The following is an 18,557-nucleotide window of genomic DNA, read 5'->3' as shown; positions in this document are numbered from 1 at the left end:
CGCTATGAGGGAAACATAGAGAAAATAAGGTCATATTTAGAATAAAAGGTCAAACTGTAATCAGTAAATCATATGCTGTTCTAGTGCTTTAAAAAAAGAGTAATTTTGTGGGAGAGTGTAATCAGCAAACTTGACGGATTACCGATTATTCCATCTGTTAGATAAAATCAGTCAAGTTTTAATTACCATACATTGTTCAACTACTTTCAAACTGCTCTAATATTTATTACGTTGTATACACATATGTAGTTAAACAAAGGTTATATAAAAGGCGCAAATCATTTCCTTTATTTTTGAAAGAGAAGACAAAAAAATAAAGTCAAGTTTTGAAAATAATTCATTTTTTTGTGGACAAGTTATTAAATAATTTGATTCTGTTATGTATATTTTAAAGCAACCAAGTATATTATGTTCTATAAGATTTATTTACAAATAAAGGAGGAGGAAAGACCAAAAAATGAGCCCCTGAATATGGATAATTAATCATTTCCAAGCTCCCTTCAAGGAAGGCAGATACAGAGGAGATATGCTGCTGAAATGTCTTATTTTTCTTTTTCAAGAAATGTGTATGTACTATCTAGGGATTAGCTGCTTTAGTAGAAGTAGTACTATTATTATCATGTTTTATAGTCTATGTTTGTAATATTATAATAATGAATAAAAGGGGCTATTTCCATTGAAGTTAAATTGAACAAAGGGTAGTAGTGTGATACAATCTCTCCTTTGCTTCAAATAACTGAAAGAAGTTTGTAAGCTTTCTCTTTTCTTTTGTATTTGTTATTAATACATATATTAGTGTTGTATTCGAGTATTACTCCAATTCAATGTGAAAAATTCAACTTAGCTCGAACTGAAATGCTCAAAACTCGAAACATTTGAGTATGGATTTGTCTCATTTAGTCAATCCTTTCAGCTTAATTTCCTTGACCCATTTTGGTAGGATATTTTTTCTTCACTCTTTGTAAATTTAACGAAAAAAAATTAGTCTTAATTTTAACTTTCACAATATACTTATCACCAAATCACAAAAATCCATTGATTTGGTGAAATAGTAAAGGAAAAAAACACCTTTCCGTGTTTTTTTTGAACAGGCCATCAAATACTTTTACGTTTTAAAATACAAATTTAAGTGCTTAACGTTTATTTTTTTACAGCTGGGAAAATTATGTCTACAAGACGAGATTTAATTTGTAGTGAGGGATGTGGCTGAGATGTTAATAACTATACAATGAATGATAATCTAAAGTACTTAAAATTATGCTTTGCTATATTGTTATTACAACTTTTTGAAATAATTTTCTAAATTTCAAATAAATAATTTCTAAAACTCCTCAAAATATTTAATTTGGTAACAATTATTAAGCTAGTCAACTGTTAAACTTAAATAATATTTTTCTTGCCTTTACTCAAACTCAGCCGGACTCAATTCTCAAAAACTCGATGGGTACAATTCGAAATCAACACACCATTAATAAATGTATAAATATACATATTGTTTCCAGCCTTTGGTTCAGGATTAATGAGTGCTTTAATGCAATCAAATGTTTATACATAGGGATACGTATTTCAGTATAATGGAATGCGCTATACTCGTATATATATGTAAGGACCAAAATGATTCATCAAGAAGGAACAAAAAATATTTATATTTAAAAACAAGCCGGGTTTTTTTTTTTTCATAGAAGATTAATTGGCCCATTATACTAATAATTCATTAACATTTTTTCATATGTTATACATAATATAAATATTCTTTATATTTTGCACAATGTCTCTTGGTCTTTTTATAAATGTTCTTTAACAACCGGTGGCTGTTTAATTATTTATCTTCTCGATTTAATTCACATTTACAAAATATATGATATATAGTTTGTCCCAAGGCTATAACACAAGTAGGGATGCCATTTGTGGTATCATAAGAAGTGATATCTGCATGTGAACAATGATACTAACTATACAAGGAATTTATTCAAGCGTACATGCGCCTTTTACCAAATCCCTTAAATTTTTATATCCTAACATCATCAAGAAAACAGATACATAGATAGTAAACAGGTTTTCATAGAGGATGAACCACCCTCTAGAATAATTAGACATAAAGGGTGATTCATCTAAATATTTGCATGCCGAGAGAAAAATTTAATAATCGGTTCTGTTACTTTAACTCTTAACCAATGTTATCTTAATTTTCACAAAAATCAACGTTATTGAATAAATTTAGCATTCAATTAATAAAATAGTCGTTAACTTGGACCACAAGCACGTTCAGAACGTCATCGGAAACGTACCCTTGACCCTCCTACTGGGTAAAGTCCGGAACCCTTCTAATAACAGCTCTAAGGACCTTAATTAAAACCCCGTTAAACATTTTCCCCAGACACAATAGTCTAAATGGTTCAATTTAGGAGTCCAAAAACTCGACGGGGTGTACACCACATTTTCAGAATCAAGAAAATTAAGTGTTCCTTTGCTGGTATCAAAGAGTGCCCAGTCTTTTTGACAGATCCAAAGTAGGTATTTAATTATGTTGGCAGATTCAGGAAATACTTTGGTATGCAGAAAACTGATGTGGAACTTTCCGTTGACCTTCAAGTACTGCTTAAAGATGAAAAGTCGTATGACATGACCTTTGCTTCTAACAACCCCAAGAACAATAACTTGCTCTGAGTAATTGGCCTTCATTATCCTAGGAGTCTTATAAGGACCAACTATATATTGTTCTTCGATTTTTGCCTATGGGTTCGACAGGATTTTTTCTCATTTTTAGAATAAACAGACAAAATCATTGAAGGAAGGCTTTTGTTTAACTGGAACAAAATCTTGGTTTGGGTGACCCTTTTCTCCCTATTTGACGGGGTAAGAAGCTGTACCTTGCGATGCACAAATGTGCAGTACCATAAATCTTCATTGATGACACGATGGGCAGTTGAACGGGTCGCAACGTTGATGCAGTCAGAGATTACATTTATTGATTACCAGGGATTCTTCTAATTTTTCTCGTTTCTTTTCCTCAGCAAAGCAGGGCTTTGCACTATTTTGGCCACTCCCGGGTCAGAAAACTTCCGGGAAATTATTGTCAATGAGTTTTTACCATCCTGTTTGACACGTTTTTTGAATTTTGGACGAAACGACTAGTGTGCCCGACTGCTTTAGCAAAAAATGCATAGTGTATTTTACTAATTAAATGGCACAAGATGGACAAAAGTGCACAATGTTTTGTTCCTGATTAACCCTTTAATGCCAAAGGGGTTCCTGAGTTCTTTGGTAATAAAAAATTATTTAGACTAAATAGGATTTGGTGGATAAGTCTTCTATTATGACGTAAAAATTTGTTCACCATTTAGTTTTTTTGGTACAAAAATAACTTCTTCAAAATGCTAACGACAGGATGTAGATCTCTCAATTGGTAAAAAAAAATTACATTATAATATCATTGAAGAATAAAATATTATTGGTATAATAATATCCCTTCGTCCAAAAAAAAAAAAAGATTTTACTCCTATACTTTCTTATAACATTGAGCTCCTTCGTTTTTTTCTCCATCGTCTCAATTGTAGTTTAACAGTAGATGAGATGTTTGGATTAATAGAAACTATGTCGGATGTCAATGTGGAGGGAATAAATTTGGGAAGAAAAAAAAAGATTTGTGCTGCTTTTTTTTTTAAACCAGAACCTTAGAGATATCATCATTCTTGAGAGTATTAGTAGCGCAATTGAACCCACTACCTTAGATTTGACATAAGAGGAGTTCTTTTTTTTATTAGTGGTCTTTTTTTAAACAGCATATCCTCTCACAAGATAAGAAAAGATACTAATCCAATTCTGAAGCTGTTCCTCATATTTTAGCCAATAATATAAGTCGAGATCGATTTTTAAACATTATAAATATATTCATTTTGTAGAAAATACAAAAGTCTAAAAGTAAATACTGCAGCAAAACTTCTTAATTCTTAGAGAATTTACAAGTATCATTTTTGAAGTTCTCCGCCACGCCTGTATATTTATCAATTGACAAAATGGTTCCATATTTTAGAAGACATCACGCCCAACAGTTTAGTTCAGCTATAAAATTTGGGCCCACTATTCTTAAGGAGGATACTTACAAAAAAAAAAAAAAGAGACTACAGAGTATTGAAAATGCTATCAAATATAAAGTAATGCCCACTTGATCTTGTAAATAAAGATAACAATGGTAAAAAATGTAAAATTAGTACTGTAAAAATTTAGCTTATGTGTGAAAAACGTAATATATATATTCATTCAAAATGTTTTAAAGATTAATATATAAAGTACTTGATCATCGCTCAATTATCTAATAACTTTTTTGTACATATTAATGGAATAATAAATTTGAATAAAGTATAGGAAATTAAAAAATAAGTATATAATTATGAATAATTGCATGCTTAGGCGAAGGGGTATTTAAAATACACATCCGATATCCCAAGAATCCGTGCACCAATACCCGTGATTGTGTAGGAAAATATCAGCAACAGCATGATCAATGGACGTTTTAAATTTCAAACAAATTCATCAATTGGTTAACTTTCGTTATTAATGGGTTAAAAGACGACCCCTGTGGATAGGATATGTTCTCCTAAGAAAGCATAATATGCAGCTGACGTGGTAGAGTGATATTTGTACTGAACGTACACTACATTAGTTTGTGTTTGTATTTAAACGGGTTTGTAGGAGGGTGGGATTAGTCCGGAGAAGTTCCCTCTCAGTTCTAACTTAATCATTTGCACCTATCTTTTACTGTTCTAAGCAGTAGCGTATTATTTTATTTGCCTCTAAAAAAAAGTAAGCTTTTAGCAAAATAAGAAGTACTAATTTTGACTAGAGCAAACTATAAAAAAGTGTAATTCTATTTTTTTTTAATGCATTATAGATTTAAATTTCATTTTTTAGAAACATGGATACACTTACAAGGGATGGAACAACAAAAATAAACAAATGCAATAATCGGCTTAAAAAAACAACTAAGTGTGCTAATTAAACATTATAAACTTTTTCAAAATTTAGATATTTAGAAAACTTTTCGAGAAATGAGATCACATCATGATAATAAGATTGATAATTATTTGTAACAAATAAATTTGACTCTAAAAAACTGGTAAAATAACACTTATATTTGATTAAATAATACAACACTTATCTTGAATATTCTAAAAATTATTTTTATTGCATCATTCAAATTTGATATGTGTCTTTGATCAATATTATAATCTTTTCTATCAATTTTTTTTTCTTCCATTTATTACTTTGCTGAAAATGATCCTTTTTTTTACTGTAACAAAAAGTTTTTCCGGTAATAATGCTTACTTTGTTACAAAAACTATGAATCTGCATTACTTTATGATATCTTATTTACCAAAACTTCAATCTTCATTTGCTGCCTAATGTCAATAGTAAATAAAGAATGATTGATATCTGAATTTATATTTAATTTTCGAAGGATAGGATTTTCCGAAATAGATTTATATAAATTGCTTACAAATAAAACTACTATATATATATATAACATTTCTGATAGTACACTTTTAAGGCATATTTTAAGGAAATTATCATTGTAATTACTTGGTATATGAAAGATAAGTCAAATTGGGCATGCATTTTTTGATGATCTTTATGTTAAATGTGACAATAACTAGCAGCCTCAATATTAATTCAATAAGGTGGATTTCTTTTACATTGTACATATTGCCTAGGTCCTTCGAGATCCTTTCTACGCGGGATCAATGTAATTATTATTTGAATGTGTTCCTTTTACTGATCAACATATAAAAAAGCTTAAACAAGGACTTTTTTATTTTTACATTGGGTTTTTTTTTTTTTCACAAATTGGATAATTTCCCATACAATCTTTGTAATCAACTTTTAATTTTAAAGAGAGTAGTTACATTGGTTCGTGTATTTATTACCTAAAAATTGGATTCAGTTTAATTATAAAAATACTCAAAAATAAATTGATAGTACAATATTAATTACAGATTTGTGATAAATGGTGTCAAGTACTTCTTTCATATCGAACTTAACTTTTTTAGAAAGTTTAAAAGTTTTGTTGTAAATAGGGTGTTGAGAGATTGCATGAATAAAATTCCCTTGAGAGAAAAAAAATTAATGGAAAACGTCAATTGACTATCAAAATAAATGAAAAAATTAGATCTTAATTTAATCATGTATTTTTATGTACAAAGTGATCTGGGGTTCGAGTCCCATTAACTTTAACGTCATCCAATTAAGAAAATTATGTGTAAAGATTTTGTTACTCAAGTGATAATTATTGCAACATCAGGCTGGGCCTACGCCATACTTAGGGATGGGATGTTTAAAGATCACGAAGAAAAGGGGGGGGGAGTGAGCCTTATAAAATTACTGAATTAAACCGTTGTTAATATCAAGTACTTTTGGTTATATGATTTTAGGGAGACAAATAAATTACTGCTATAAAAAGTAGACCCTCCTAAGTTTAAAATAGCATAATTGCATAGAAAATATACAAATTTAAATTTAATTTTATGTGCCAAAATAGACGATGAGTATTCTTTTCGCAGGAAATGTTATCCCTACAACGACCAGTATTACATAAAATAAGTCAAAATAAAAGATAGCTAAAAATGAACTTGGTCATCCAGACAATTTGAAAAAAGTTTGGAAGGAGAACAGGTTAGCTGTCATGATAGTTTTATTAGATCAGCTGAAAACAGCTGTGAGAGGCTGGAATTACTCCAGTATTGATCCTCAATTCTACTCCAAGACCAACAGGGCTTACGCTTTTAAATCCTATGCAGGCCCTCATAGTTACTATCCGTCTTTTATGAGATCGTACACTAGTCATTACTTTATACTTAGACGTTCCCTCCTCAAGAATTAAATAATAATGATAGCACCATTGAAAATAAAAAGCTTGTTCAGATTATCAACTAGAAAAATCCACTCCCACATTTTAGTATATATTTACGCATCTCCGAACACGACTGATCAAATTTTCATTTTCTAAACCCTAAACTGTGTATTCTTGTTAACAAATCCCATCCCTAGACATGCTGCATACGAGAAGAGCAGAAATGGTGCGAAAAGACAATTATGATATTCTATGACCTTGGCTATGCAATGTCGAGGAGGAGGCTGATGTAGTTTCCAGAATCAGCAAGGACTACTTGACGGCCGCCGTGGAAGTAAAATACTCCAGAAGACGCTATGGTGACTAGCCAAGGGTAAGCACATTCAATAAGATACTGGTCAATTATTGGACAATATTAAATTGTAAAATAGTATTAATTCTAAGATCAAAAAAGTATCATCTCTAATTTATTTATTTTGAGTAGACTTTAATTCTCACATTCTAGGAACTAATCTAGAAAAAAATTAAGATAATATATTTTAATATAATTTTATTTATTTTGCAAATGGGAGAATTTAATTTACTAACTGATTTTAATAGTCGTAATTCAATGATGAAAACACGCAGTTATTATAATTTATTATGAATATTAGAGATTTTAAATTGCATTATTTTATTGCAAATGGTGTATATTTCCTATTAAATTACAGTATTATTGCTTTAAGTTTATTAAACACCAAAAATACGAGAATTTCAAACGCCTGTTTCTCACTTCTCCTGACCAATATATAGTTAATTAAAGTCATAAACAAAGCATATCAGCCTCAGTTATTATTATCCATATTGTTTGTGTGGTACTCACATAAAGGGGACTCTTAAAAAATTATCATCCAGTCGCATTTGTGGATTATTTGTTTTTACACATGAATTTAATTTATTTGGATTTAAACCGTCTACTTTAGTATTTATCCGTTTATTATTCACGCATAACTGCTAATTAAATATATACACTTTAAAAAAAATCAAATAATCAAGTTACTTAATTATCATCTTTTAAATTTTCATGAAATTTTATCCAAATTAATGGAGTTGAATAATTCTAAAAGTATATTTTAAACACTATTAATATATACAATATTAATATTTTTGTACACTATTGACATTTCTGGGATCTTCCTTCAGTCAATGTTCTGAACGTAGATTGTTAAAAAAGAATTATCTCTTTTTGACCGATTCACAACTGTTATTTTATAAGAATTTCATAGTTTGAAAAAGTTGTCTCAAAATTATCAACAGATTATGGGATTTTATTTCAGTTTCTGATGGGGTAAAAAATTACGAAATTCAAAAAACTTAACGATGTGTAATAGAAAAAAGAAGACAGTCTTTGATTGTTTCTAAAAAAGTTGACATTATATCCATCATAATTGAAGGAGAAGCCATCTTGGTATGCTCACAGTTGATACTTTTACTAAATAAAATGAACAAATTTGCAATAAATCTAGATTAAACTCCATCAAATGGCTTTCAGAATAAAAGATACGGCATTGAATACTAATTGGTGGCAATGATAAACGGTGATATTTGAATATCGTCAATGTTATATTCATTGAAAAGCATTATAAAATATCTAAATTTGTTCTATTTAATAATAATCAAATAGGGACGTAAAAGTTTGGATAAATATATGGATAGTTATGTCTTTTATTATTTCGGAATGTAAACGTAAGCTTTTATCTACACTACATAAATAAGATGTTATAACGGTGTAATAACATATTTTTAATACATTTAAGGGCCCGTGCAATAAACTGATAGTTTTTGTATATGCACTGAGTTTTCAGTGGTTTTAAATGGTTGTGTCATTTTGATATTTATCTTAATATGAATGAAAACAAGGTTGTTATTCTAATAAAAAAAATTGTTTGGGTCTACAAAATGACCAATATTAACAATATAAATATTCTATAAGACTCTAAATATTGAAAATATATATGTAATTATGGACATTTCAATGAATATTTTAAACTCCTTGTAACAACCCCACATTGTAAAATGCTGATTCTTCATAACAATACATAAATATGTATGTATGTAAAACAGCATAAAAAGTATTTATTTTAATAAAACTTTTCTTATTATATGTAATAGTAAAATTTTGTATAGTATTTGATATTAAAGATGAAGATCTCTCAAGTCGGTTTTTTTTATTAAAAAACTTTAGTTTTGTTTATTCATATTGTAAATTATTACAAGTTTACATATTATATTCGTATTACTACTAGTAAGGATACAATGAAGTTAAGAATATTATAAAACAACTATAGCCACAGGATATTTGATCACTAACTTAGGGCTATGCAGAAACTATCTGAATAATAATATCTCATAATATATTTGAAATAAATTAATGAAAATTGATGATAAATCCCATTGTTTTTTTGTTTTTTCATAGTTAAGATATCTAATCTATACATATATAAGTTAAATTTGATTTTTAATTCGTTCATTAGTTCATCATGCTTTTCCTCGTTTCCTTCAATACATATGTGGTTCAAGGGATATGGTCAATTTAAAGTAACCCTTCTAATGACTGTATTTAGCTTTTACTGATTGTAAAACAATCGAGATATTTTCAAATATAAGCTATTCCACGTCGAAACGACTAGATAAGTTCACTACATATCTCAGAGTTAAAAAAAATTGAATAAAGAGAGATACTGCTTACATGTTAACCTCCTTAAAATTTGAGAATAATCCATAATTTAACTTAAAAGATATAGGCATATAAAGTTAGTAAAATCAATTATATTTTCCTTTAAAAAAAACGTCAAAATGTGACTAATTGTTCACTTAAACATAAAAACCCAGTCTTGTTTTATTTAATTATGTTCAAATTGTTGTTGATATAAAAACCATATTTTTTTAATAAAGGAAATGCCATTTTAGTATTTTATTATATAATATATGACATGATATTTTTTTCAATATAAAAATCAATAAGACTTTTTAATACAACTAAAATATATTTTATTTAACTTAAGATATCGATATCTTTAGATTTAATAAACTAATAACTTAAAATTTTTCTAATGTTTAAACTTAATATTTTGTCTATATATGCTGTTAAAACATGACAAATTATAATATATTTACAATTTTTATCTTTCCAATGTAGGAACATGCATATTTAATACTGAATCAATGCCCATCTGGTTAGATTCCTGAGCAGTTTTTTTACAAAATTTTAGCTAAGTATGTATATGTAGCTTACAAAAATTTAACTTTTAGTTTCCATTTTGATTCATCACATGTCTAAAATTGCCCTTGAAAATGTGTCTCGTAAATAACTGCCAGTTATTCAATGCCTGTATCTCTACATGAATTGATTTTAAAGACATAAAATTACACTTTTAGATACGTTATTTGTAATATTTGAATTTCAAACATGGAGGTATAGCTTTAAATTTTTTTATTTGACTATTTTAATTACTTTAGGTCTTTTTTGTATTATGATATTTGGAAAACGTCCATTTGTTGAATGGACCTTGATATAATCAATGTGATTTACCAAAATAACAGTGGACATAGGATAAAATAACTTCCCAATTTTTTTCTATGTCATTAGTATTCTTTAAGCCTTCTACAATTTAAATCACATCTTTATTACAATATATTAATAGGTCATTTTCATTCATCACATTCATGATTAAAAATGATTATCTTATTAGTCACTATGAAACAGCATTTTTGACCACCGTCTAAAAACCACATTTATATTGTTGTTTAAACTGTAATGACAGAAAATGAACATTCAAATCTCCAACAGTATGGCCCTAAAAAGTTTTTTTTAAAAGTCATGTTTTTTGCGTATAATTTAGTTTCAGAGCAATATTTCGAATTAAAAGATTCCAATACATGAAAATAAAATTTAACATCAATTATGAAAAACATTGTAGCCTTTAAAAAAATTAGTGATTTATTATTTTATCTTGATTGCGATTCCTAAAAAATGTGTTTAAAGGTACAAGAATAAAATAAATTGAAGGATATCATTGGACAACTAATATTTTTTTCCAAATTTTTTCAATTGCTTAAAATTATGCGCAAAACTAAACAATAAACCATATATGTATATCAGCTTAAAAAGATTTTATGTCAACAAAGGTATCTTTTGATTCATTTTAACTTTTAATTTTCTTAGAGAATATCTAAGAAATCAACATTGTAAGGTTGCATAGAAAGTGCTCCAAAATTAAAAATAATTAAGCCGATTATTTGACTAAATTTGATAAGAAATGTATATATTTAGAGAGAAAGAGATTAATTTCAATTTAAATATGATTCATAGCCAATATATTTTATTATAATGTATAATAGATGTATTTATACAATTCACATATTTATATTTAATTTGCAGTGCTCATTTATGAAAATTAAATTAGAAAATTTAAAGTTGAACTTAAAAAATCAATAAAAATCGACTTTTTTTTTAATCAAATCTTTTTATATCGTAATATAGGGGTTATTCTATAGTTTTGGCTATAGCAACTGAAATGAATATGCAAAACATTTTATTTTACGAATAAGATCTTTTGACATGATTTTAATATGATTAGACACATTTCGTACGGATTATAATCAAGATACCAAAATAAATAAATAATTTTTCATATACTATAATGATTTTGTATAAATATATTTTAACTTTTATTATTATTTTTTATATTAAGGATGTACTGATTATTAAGTTCCTTAATAGATGTTAAGGGATTGATATCGTCTATTAAGATGGTATCGGAATCGGAAATTTTATAGTTCACTTTTTTTAATTTTAACTTCTAATTATTTACTTTTAGTTAAAAAAACAACCCATAAATTAATCAATCATAATTAATCGTTAATAAATATAAGTTTTAATTATAAAAAGTTAACTAATTTATGGTTGGTTCATATTAGGGAGTTTGTGTTTTGTTAGATATTTAAAGACAGCCTATTTGTCCCTTAGCCTCCGATCTCATTTTAACAAAAGGTTTTTTTTTATTTTACTGGTTTGGCACACGAGGCATCAAATAGTCTTGAACTGTCGTCAATTCCTAACTGAGTTTTATATGAATTGCCCTAGGAATTGAAATATATATTAAATTAGAACTCGAGTCCGGACTTGAATTTTTATTAATGGAACTGCGACGGATACTAATGACTCAAACTTGACTCAGAAAATATGAACTCGACTTCGGTTTTGTTATAAACAATATTATTCAACAAACATAGAAAAAATATATATTGATCGAAATAATTATTTTATTCCTTCAGAGTAACTTCCTCGCCCCAACTCCTTCCTTTACAAACTTTTTGAACGACTCATGACACCATTCAAATGTATGGAACACTAAAAATGTGGTGATTTCTAAATTGTTACTTTCTAGTAAATTTCCTGTACATACCTGGAAATTTGTATTATCTTTCTATTTGAATTTGTCTGAACGACATCGTCTAGTCTAGCTATTTTAAAAAAATTTGTAACCGCTATTGTGTCTCCAAAAAGGAGCTCAAATAAGTTATATTATCCTGTTATATATTAATGCATAGGTATCGATGGAGCCGGCATTATTGAGCTGATACCCATGCATAATTATTGCACGTCAAAATGTGATTCTAAATGCCAAACTTATGTTGGTTGAAAGCTTTAATGTCCTTTTCGTCTTTTGCAGCTTAAATAATAATAATATATTTGGCTTATAGCCGGAGGGCGCTCCATGGCCTGAATTTTGATGCATTACGTAATTAATTTTAATATCTAAAAAAACTTACCATAGATGTTTAAACTGGATTGATGCTCGATGAACCCAACAGCATTTTGTGCTCGACATTTGTAATACCCCCCATCTTCCGATTGAACATCACTGATATTTAAATGACTTATAACCAATCCACTTGGACTCAAATACTGACCAATTACGAGCCTGTGTGCAGAAAGAGAGAAAATAAAGCCTTTTTAAATAATAGATACAAAAAAAAAAAAAAAAAAAAGAATGGGAAAGAATGTGTTTTTAGTAAGGTGGACGCAGGTTCATAAAAAATTCCTTTGATATTAATGACTGCAGTTGGAACAGGTGTTGAGTTTTATATACAATATATATATTTAGGTTTGTATTGTATATATATACTTATATTTTCACATTTAACCTCGTTATTTAATGTACATACAAAAACACACTAAGGCACCTTTTCTTAATTCTATATACATACATTTATAGTGGGGTTGGATTTTGAAAACTGAGTAGACTCAGATATAACCGAATGTTTTAATAGCCGGGATCAATCTGTAGTTATAAAACCGTACTTACAAAAAATCTTCAAATGTACAAAATAATGCGTTAATGGACCCAAATTACCAATGAGTAGTGTTGTGTTGATCCTTATTTTGAATTGAAGACTCCTGTCCCATCAAACTCAGTCCTGGTCCAATCCATTTCAGTTCGGCATGTCAGACTGAACTGAATAAATAAGGCCTGACACAGCACTACTAATGAGTGATTCGTCTAGGCACCACAACCATAGCAAGGCATTAGTCGTTCACTTTTTGAAAGATTATAAGGATTTAAAGTTTCATGATGGTGTTGCCATCAATATTATGACGTCGTTTTCAGAAAATGCTCCCCCTTTCCCTACTTTTGGAATGGTTTCCGAGATCCTGGTGATGAATGAGAGCAGGATAAGAAAATAATTTATAACTATATGTGACATTTCTTAGTGAGTTTTTAAGGGATATGATGAAGTAACAAAACACAATCAACTACTTATTTTGCTGAATCATCACTCTTCTACGTAATGAATACTTATAAGAAAAAGAAATATTTGAAATTACTCATCAATACTATTGGATATACGACAAATACTTTTGTAACAGTGGGTTTCCCCCCGATAACTAAGGATCTAAATACTTTTTTTAAATTCCTTTTCAGATTTTCCATTTTGTGTGTGTAATATACGGGTATATTTTTTATTCAAGGACCGGGTAAGAGCTCACAGGGACGCATATTATCCGGAACCATCCCTTACAGAAAAAGTGCAGCTTCGCAGTTGTTACTTACTTTACACCCTAATTAAATTCGTCACTTTCAAAGATATTTATATCAACCTAGAAGACTATGTAAATCCGTGGTCTTAAAGTAAATATCCTTTTGACTGCATTTGTCATTAATTGCAATCTCGATATGGCCACAAAACAGTCTGTAAGTTTGATTGAATTCTTCCTTGATGTCATTGGTAATGTTAGCGTTGATGGCCCGAGGTTGTCTGCTCATATGAGTTTCTTGCTAACCCAATTCAATTATGATGTCTATCCCGGACTCATCAACGAAAATTTCAAGAACTTATACATGCATATGCTGACACACAAAGTCAACCAGTTATGTGAGCGGATAGACACTATATGTATTTGCAGATAAAGACAGTAAGATTGAATAGTAAGTTATGGACTGGCCATAACTACAGGTGATATTGGATCCTCCTACGTAAATTTAAATTAACATAGTTTTTCGTACATTGCTTCCATGCACGTCAAAATTAGGAGATGGTATATTCTAACAGTAAAATTTAAGATGATAATGTTGAGTTGATATATAAAGATTTAGAATGGTAACAGGGGAGAATCGGCACACTGTATATTTATTAAAATAGAAAGGACAGTCTAATTTTTTTAAATATCTTTGTTCTTTTTTTGTAAAGGGTTATCTTTATGTGCAGATATCTCATTTCGTATTTATAAAGTAGGGTTTTGAGTAGATAAACATCTATTTTAAATGATGAGCAAAGGAAGAGGGTACAGCAGAAAAAGTACATTTTCATTCTTTGATTTCATCATCTGTCCCCTACTACAAACATATTATTGTATATATAATTATGAGTATAAAAATAAGTTTTTTATTAATAATAATTTAATTCGTCATAATAGACAGATATATATTCTGCAGATATATTTGGATTACCATTTTAATAAAAATGAACCATGAAGATATACTGCAGAAAAAGTCATAGCATATATTGTGATATATATATGTATATGTAACAGCAGAAAAAAATAATTACATTCATATGATTAAATCTCTTGATATGTCCTTTGATTTCTTTCCTCTGTCTTCATATATATATAAGGACCTCGTTCCCAAAAGTAAATAAAATCAAAGAAAATTAAGTATAAATTAAACTTTTCTCAATATTTTCTTACTTTTGAAAAAAAAATGTTATCACATCTTTTAAGGGCAAAAACTCCAAATTAAGTATGAAGAGAAGCAATAGCTAGGGATGAGAATATTGTCTAAATTGGGGTGAGTGTAAAATCACCATCTGAGGGAATGTCATGAAAAGTATGGTAACTCTGAGAAATGTGATATATGCAAACAGATATAACTAGTGATGTAAAACGTGTGATTTTTTTAGTTGGCCTATTTTTTTTTTTTTTTGGAATTGTTATTTGGAAAAATGAATTTATTTTCCTTTTTGGATGTTTCTATTATTTAATTCCTGAGTCGTGAACTTCCTTTCCTAAATAGATTGAATTATATTCAAAACCTGTTTTAATATTCGTGTGTGCTCATAAACGACTGAGCAAAACCCATGAGGATTGATGCAGGGTTATGAATGCTCAGGGAATGCAGAAACTTCTGTTAAATTTTTATTAAAGTACTCACGATATAACTAATTACATAATTTGCATATAATTATAGACATAGGTAGACACAAGTTTCAAAAACATACGACTTAACTATCATTCGAAAATGGTCAACCTTAGCCTTAACACAGGCCGAAGTCTCTCTGGAAAGGACTTGCATGCTGCCTGTACCATTTCCACGGTGATCGAGTCCCAGGCAGCGACCAGTTTGGCTTTCAGGTCGTCAAAATTAGAATTCTTGCTGGTGGTCACACAAGCTCTCCTCTCAAAAATGGACCACATGGAGTAATCCATCACGTTTAAGTTGGGGCTGGGGTGGGGGGGGGAGGGGAGGTCAGACTGTTTTATCTTTGAATCCAATCAAATTGCTCTCATACCACCGGTGCATCTATCTCGATGTGGGGGAGGGGGAACCATCCTGTTGGAAGGTTTATGGCTCATTCTGGAAGTTGGGTCTATGGGAGAAATACCTTCCTCCAGGATAGTGCTCATGTCCTCCTTGATGTTGATCTTCTCCCTGGATGGCACAAACACCAAGGAGGACTTCCCTGTTTCAGTGTCGGACTCTTAAACTATCACTGAATATAACTTTTGCTCTTTGTTGACTCGATGGTAACCAAGCTTACGTTTTTAGGCCAGAAGCCGATCATTTGGGGGTTAAAAACCTGCTCCACAGTGAAAATGTTCTCATAAATAACACAATGTTGGGAGCTGCACTAGTTCTCAACTTCTGAAGAATGACATTCTTCTCCAAAGTCTTTTAGCCTTAACCTTGCTTGACAGGTTGCTGTTGCCTCATCCATTTGTAGGGATATATCCCAAATTCATCTCGGATAAGGTGTCTCATTGTTGTTGAACCCATGCTGATATCCTAGGCCATCTTGTTGAGGTTCCTCCGGGGATTTCTTGCAATCTATGTATCCTTTGACTGCCATGGCGACTCCGGGGGTTCTTTATGGTTTTGATATATTGAGTCTCCTCATACATCACAATGGTTCTCTTGATTAGCATGGGATTCACCTCCAGGGTCTTCAGATTCCTCATTGTGGTTAACAAAACTGTTGTTTTAAACTAGTTTCAACCCAACTACAGTTTAATCATAACATCTCGCAACCTTACATATAGTTATATAACATAAAGTTAATTAAACAGGACTTTCTGCAGATCTTGTAAGTCGTTGTAGGACTCAGAGTAGAATTACCTTGGGGATAGACATCTGAGTAATTCTTCCCAATATCATTATTTTTTTCCTACTCCCCTTCCTTCTCACAGCTGGCTTTAGCTGATCTCCTCTACAACATTCTTCAAACTGTCAGGGTTACCATGTTCATTTTCAGTTAATTTTTTTAATATGACTATTATAAAACAATTTCCATCAGTATGAATACCTTTGCCATTTTTTATGTATTTGTTGTATATATAAAGTGATTAATGGTAAGATGCATTGCCAATGTATAAGCTTTTTATAAATCGCTAATAATATTTTTAATTTAATAATATGGAAGTAGCAACAATTTTAGTTTGTGGTGTTCTTTTACAAAAAAAGAAAAATATGTAATTGTTTACTTAGTCTTCAATATCGTTTACTTAACGACATATTAATTTTAACAATGATTGGTTATTTACCAATGACGTCAGATATCTATATGTAAATTATTACATTACTTAATTTAATTAGGAAGGACATGATAGGTTGAATGTATCCTGGAACAAGTTTATAAGAAGTTTTCAGAGTGCTTATGATACCAAGAGTAGATAGTTGGACTCTAGCCATACAACTCGACTTGATTTCATAATCGAAGAATCAAGGGACTAGTTTTTGACTCAAGAGAGCCTTGACATTATAGATCATACAAATTATAATTATGGACTTAAAATGAACTCAAAGGAAATTTTAGGACTTGATGGAAATATTCATGGACTCGACTAAGTATTGTGAGAAAAGATTTGATACTTGACATGAGCTCGCAGTATAAGGCCTTTTTCCACTTTTGTGTGAAATTATGTAGGTGAGATAAAATAATAAAAACTATTTCAAGATTGTTTTGGTTATATTATAACGTTTGCTTATGAAATATTAATTTAATTAATCACATCTGAACGTCACTTATTCAAATTGCCTAATCAAATGCATATTCTATTTTAACGCCATCAGTAAATAATATAACTTTAATTTTTAACTCATCATTTACTAGACTCAGTTAAAAAATGAAAAAATAATTATTGTAATAGGGTTGTAACTAATGTGTTGTTGGGAAGAAAATCATTTTTGAACTTAACATCAAGTATATATTTATTTTAATAGAGTACGACAACAATTCAAATCCTCCCTAATTATGTTAATAATTTAATAACTTAAAAAAAGAAAGAACCCTTTAGATCTGACGTCATTAACAAATAAAGAATGAGATATTAATGTTTTGTAAACACACACTATAAATCGAGAAAGAAAATAACTTTAATGCAACTATAATTCATTTATTTGAGAAAGTATTGTTAGTAATAAAAAACACTAATCGTTTTGTTCATCAGAACAAAAGTTATGAATATTAATCTAACTTTTATCGAATAAAACTTAAGTGAGCAGATATATTAATATATATATATATATTGAGAAAAATTGCTTTAAAATTTTTTAACATTAGCCTTTAAAATAAATTAACATAATTTATCCCTCTATCTTCAACACTGAGGGCTTAAAATTGCTTTGAACCTTAAAAATAGCCAAAAATAAGGAAAAATGTATGGCCTTTTTCTGAAGGCCACAAAGCTATGAGAGAAAAAATATGGCCTTATTTAGAATTAGGGGATCAAACTGTACTAAGTGTAGCACATGCTGTTCTTGTGCATAAAAAAAGTGTGATTTGTTGGATAGTGTTATTTGCTAAAATGTATAAAGCTATAAACCATCGTTATTTAGCCAATAGTTGATTCTTATTTATACTATTTCCTTAATATGGTTGGATTTCCATTTTTAAAATATAATTAGTAGTTTTTGTTCCGTTTTTAAGCACTAGCAAGAAAATACCAGTA

General features: G+C 29.4%; 1 protein-coding gene across 6 annotated transcripts in view; it reads right to left on the bottom strand.

Moving 5' to 3' along the window:
- The window catches only part of LOC121116377 (cell adhesion molecule Dscam1), a 272,908-nt gene that overhangs the window by 137,138 nt on the left and 117,213 nt on the right, over window positions 1–18,557 (bottom strand). For all 6 annotated transcript variants that reach the window (XM_040710627.2, XM_040710628.2, XM_040710629.2 and 3 more), the window contains exon 10: window positions 12,662–12,813. In XM_040710627.2, coding sequence (XP_040566561.1) covers window positions 12,662–12,813 — 152 coding nt within the window. The remainder of the gene's footprint in view (window positions 1–12,661; window positions 12,814–18,557) is intronic.

This window comes from Lepeophtheirus salmonis, chromosome 4 (genome assembly GCF_016086655.4).
Source record: "Lepeophtheirus salmonis chromosome 4, UVic_Lsal_1.4, whole genome shotgun sequence".
Taxonomy (NCBI): domain Eukaryota; kingdom Metazoa; phylum Arthropoda; class Copepoda; order Siphonostomatoida; family Caligidae; genus Lepeophtheirus; species Lepeophtheirus salmonis.
This window is presented reverse-complemented; position numbering and strand designations above follow the sequence as displayed.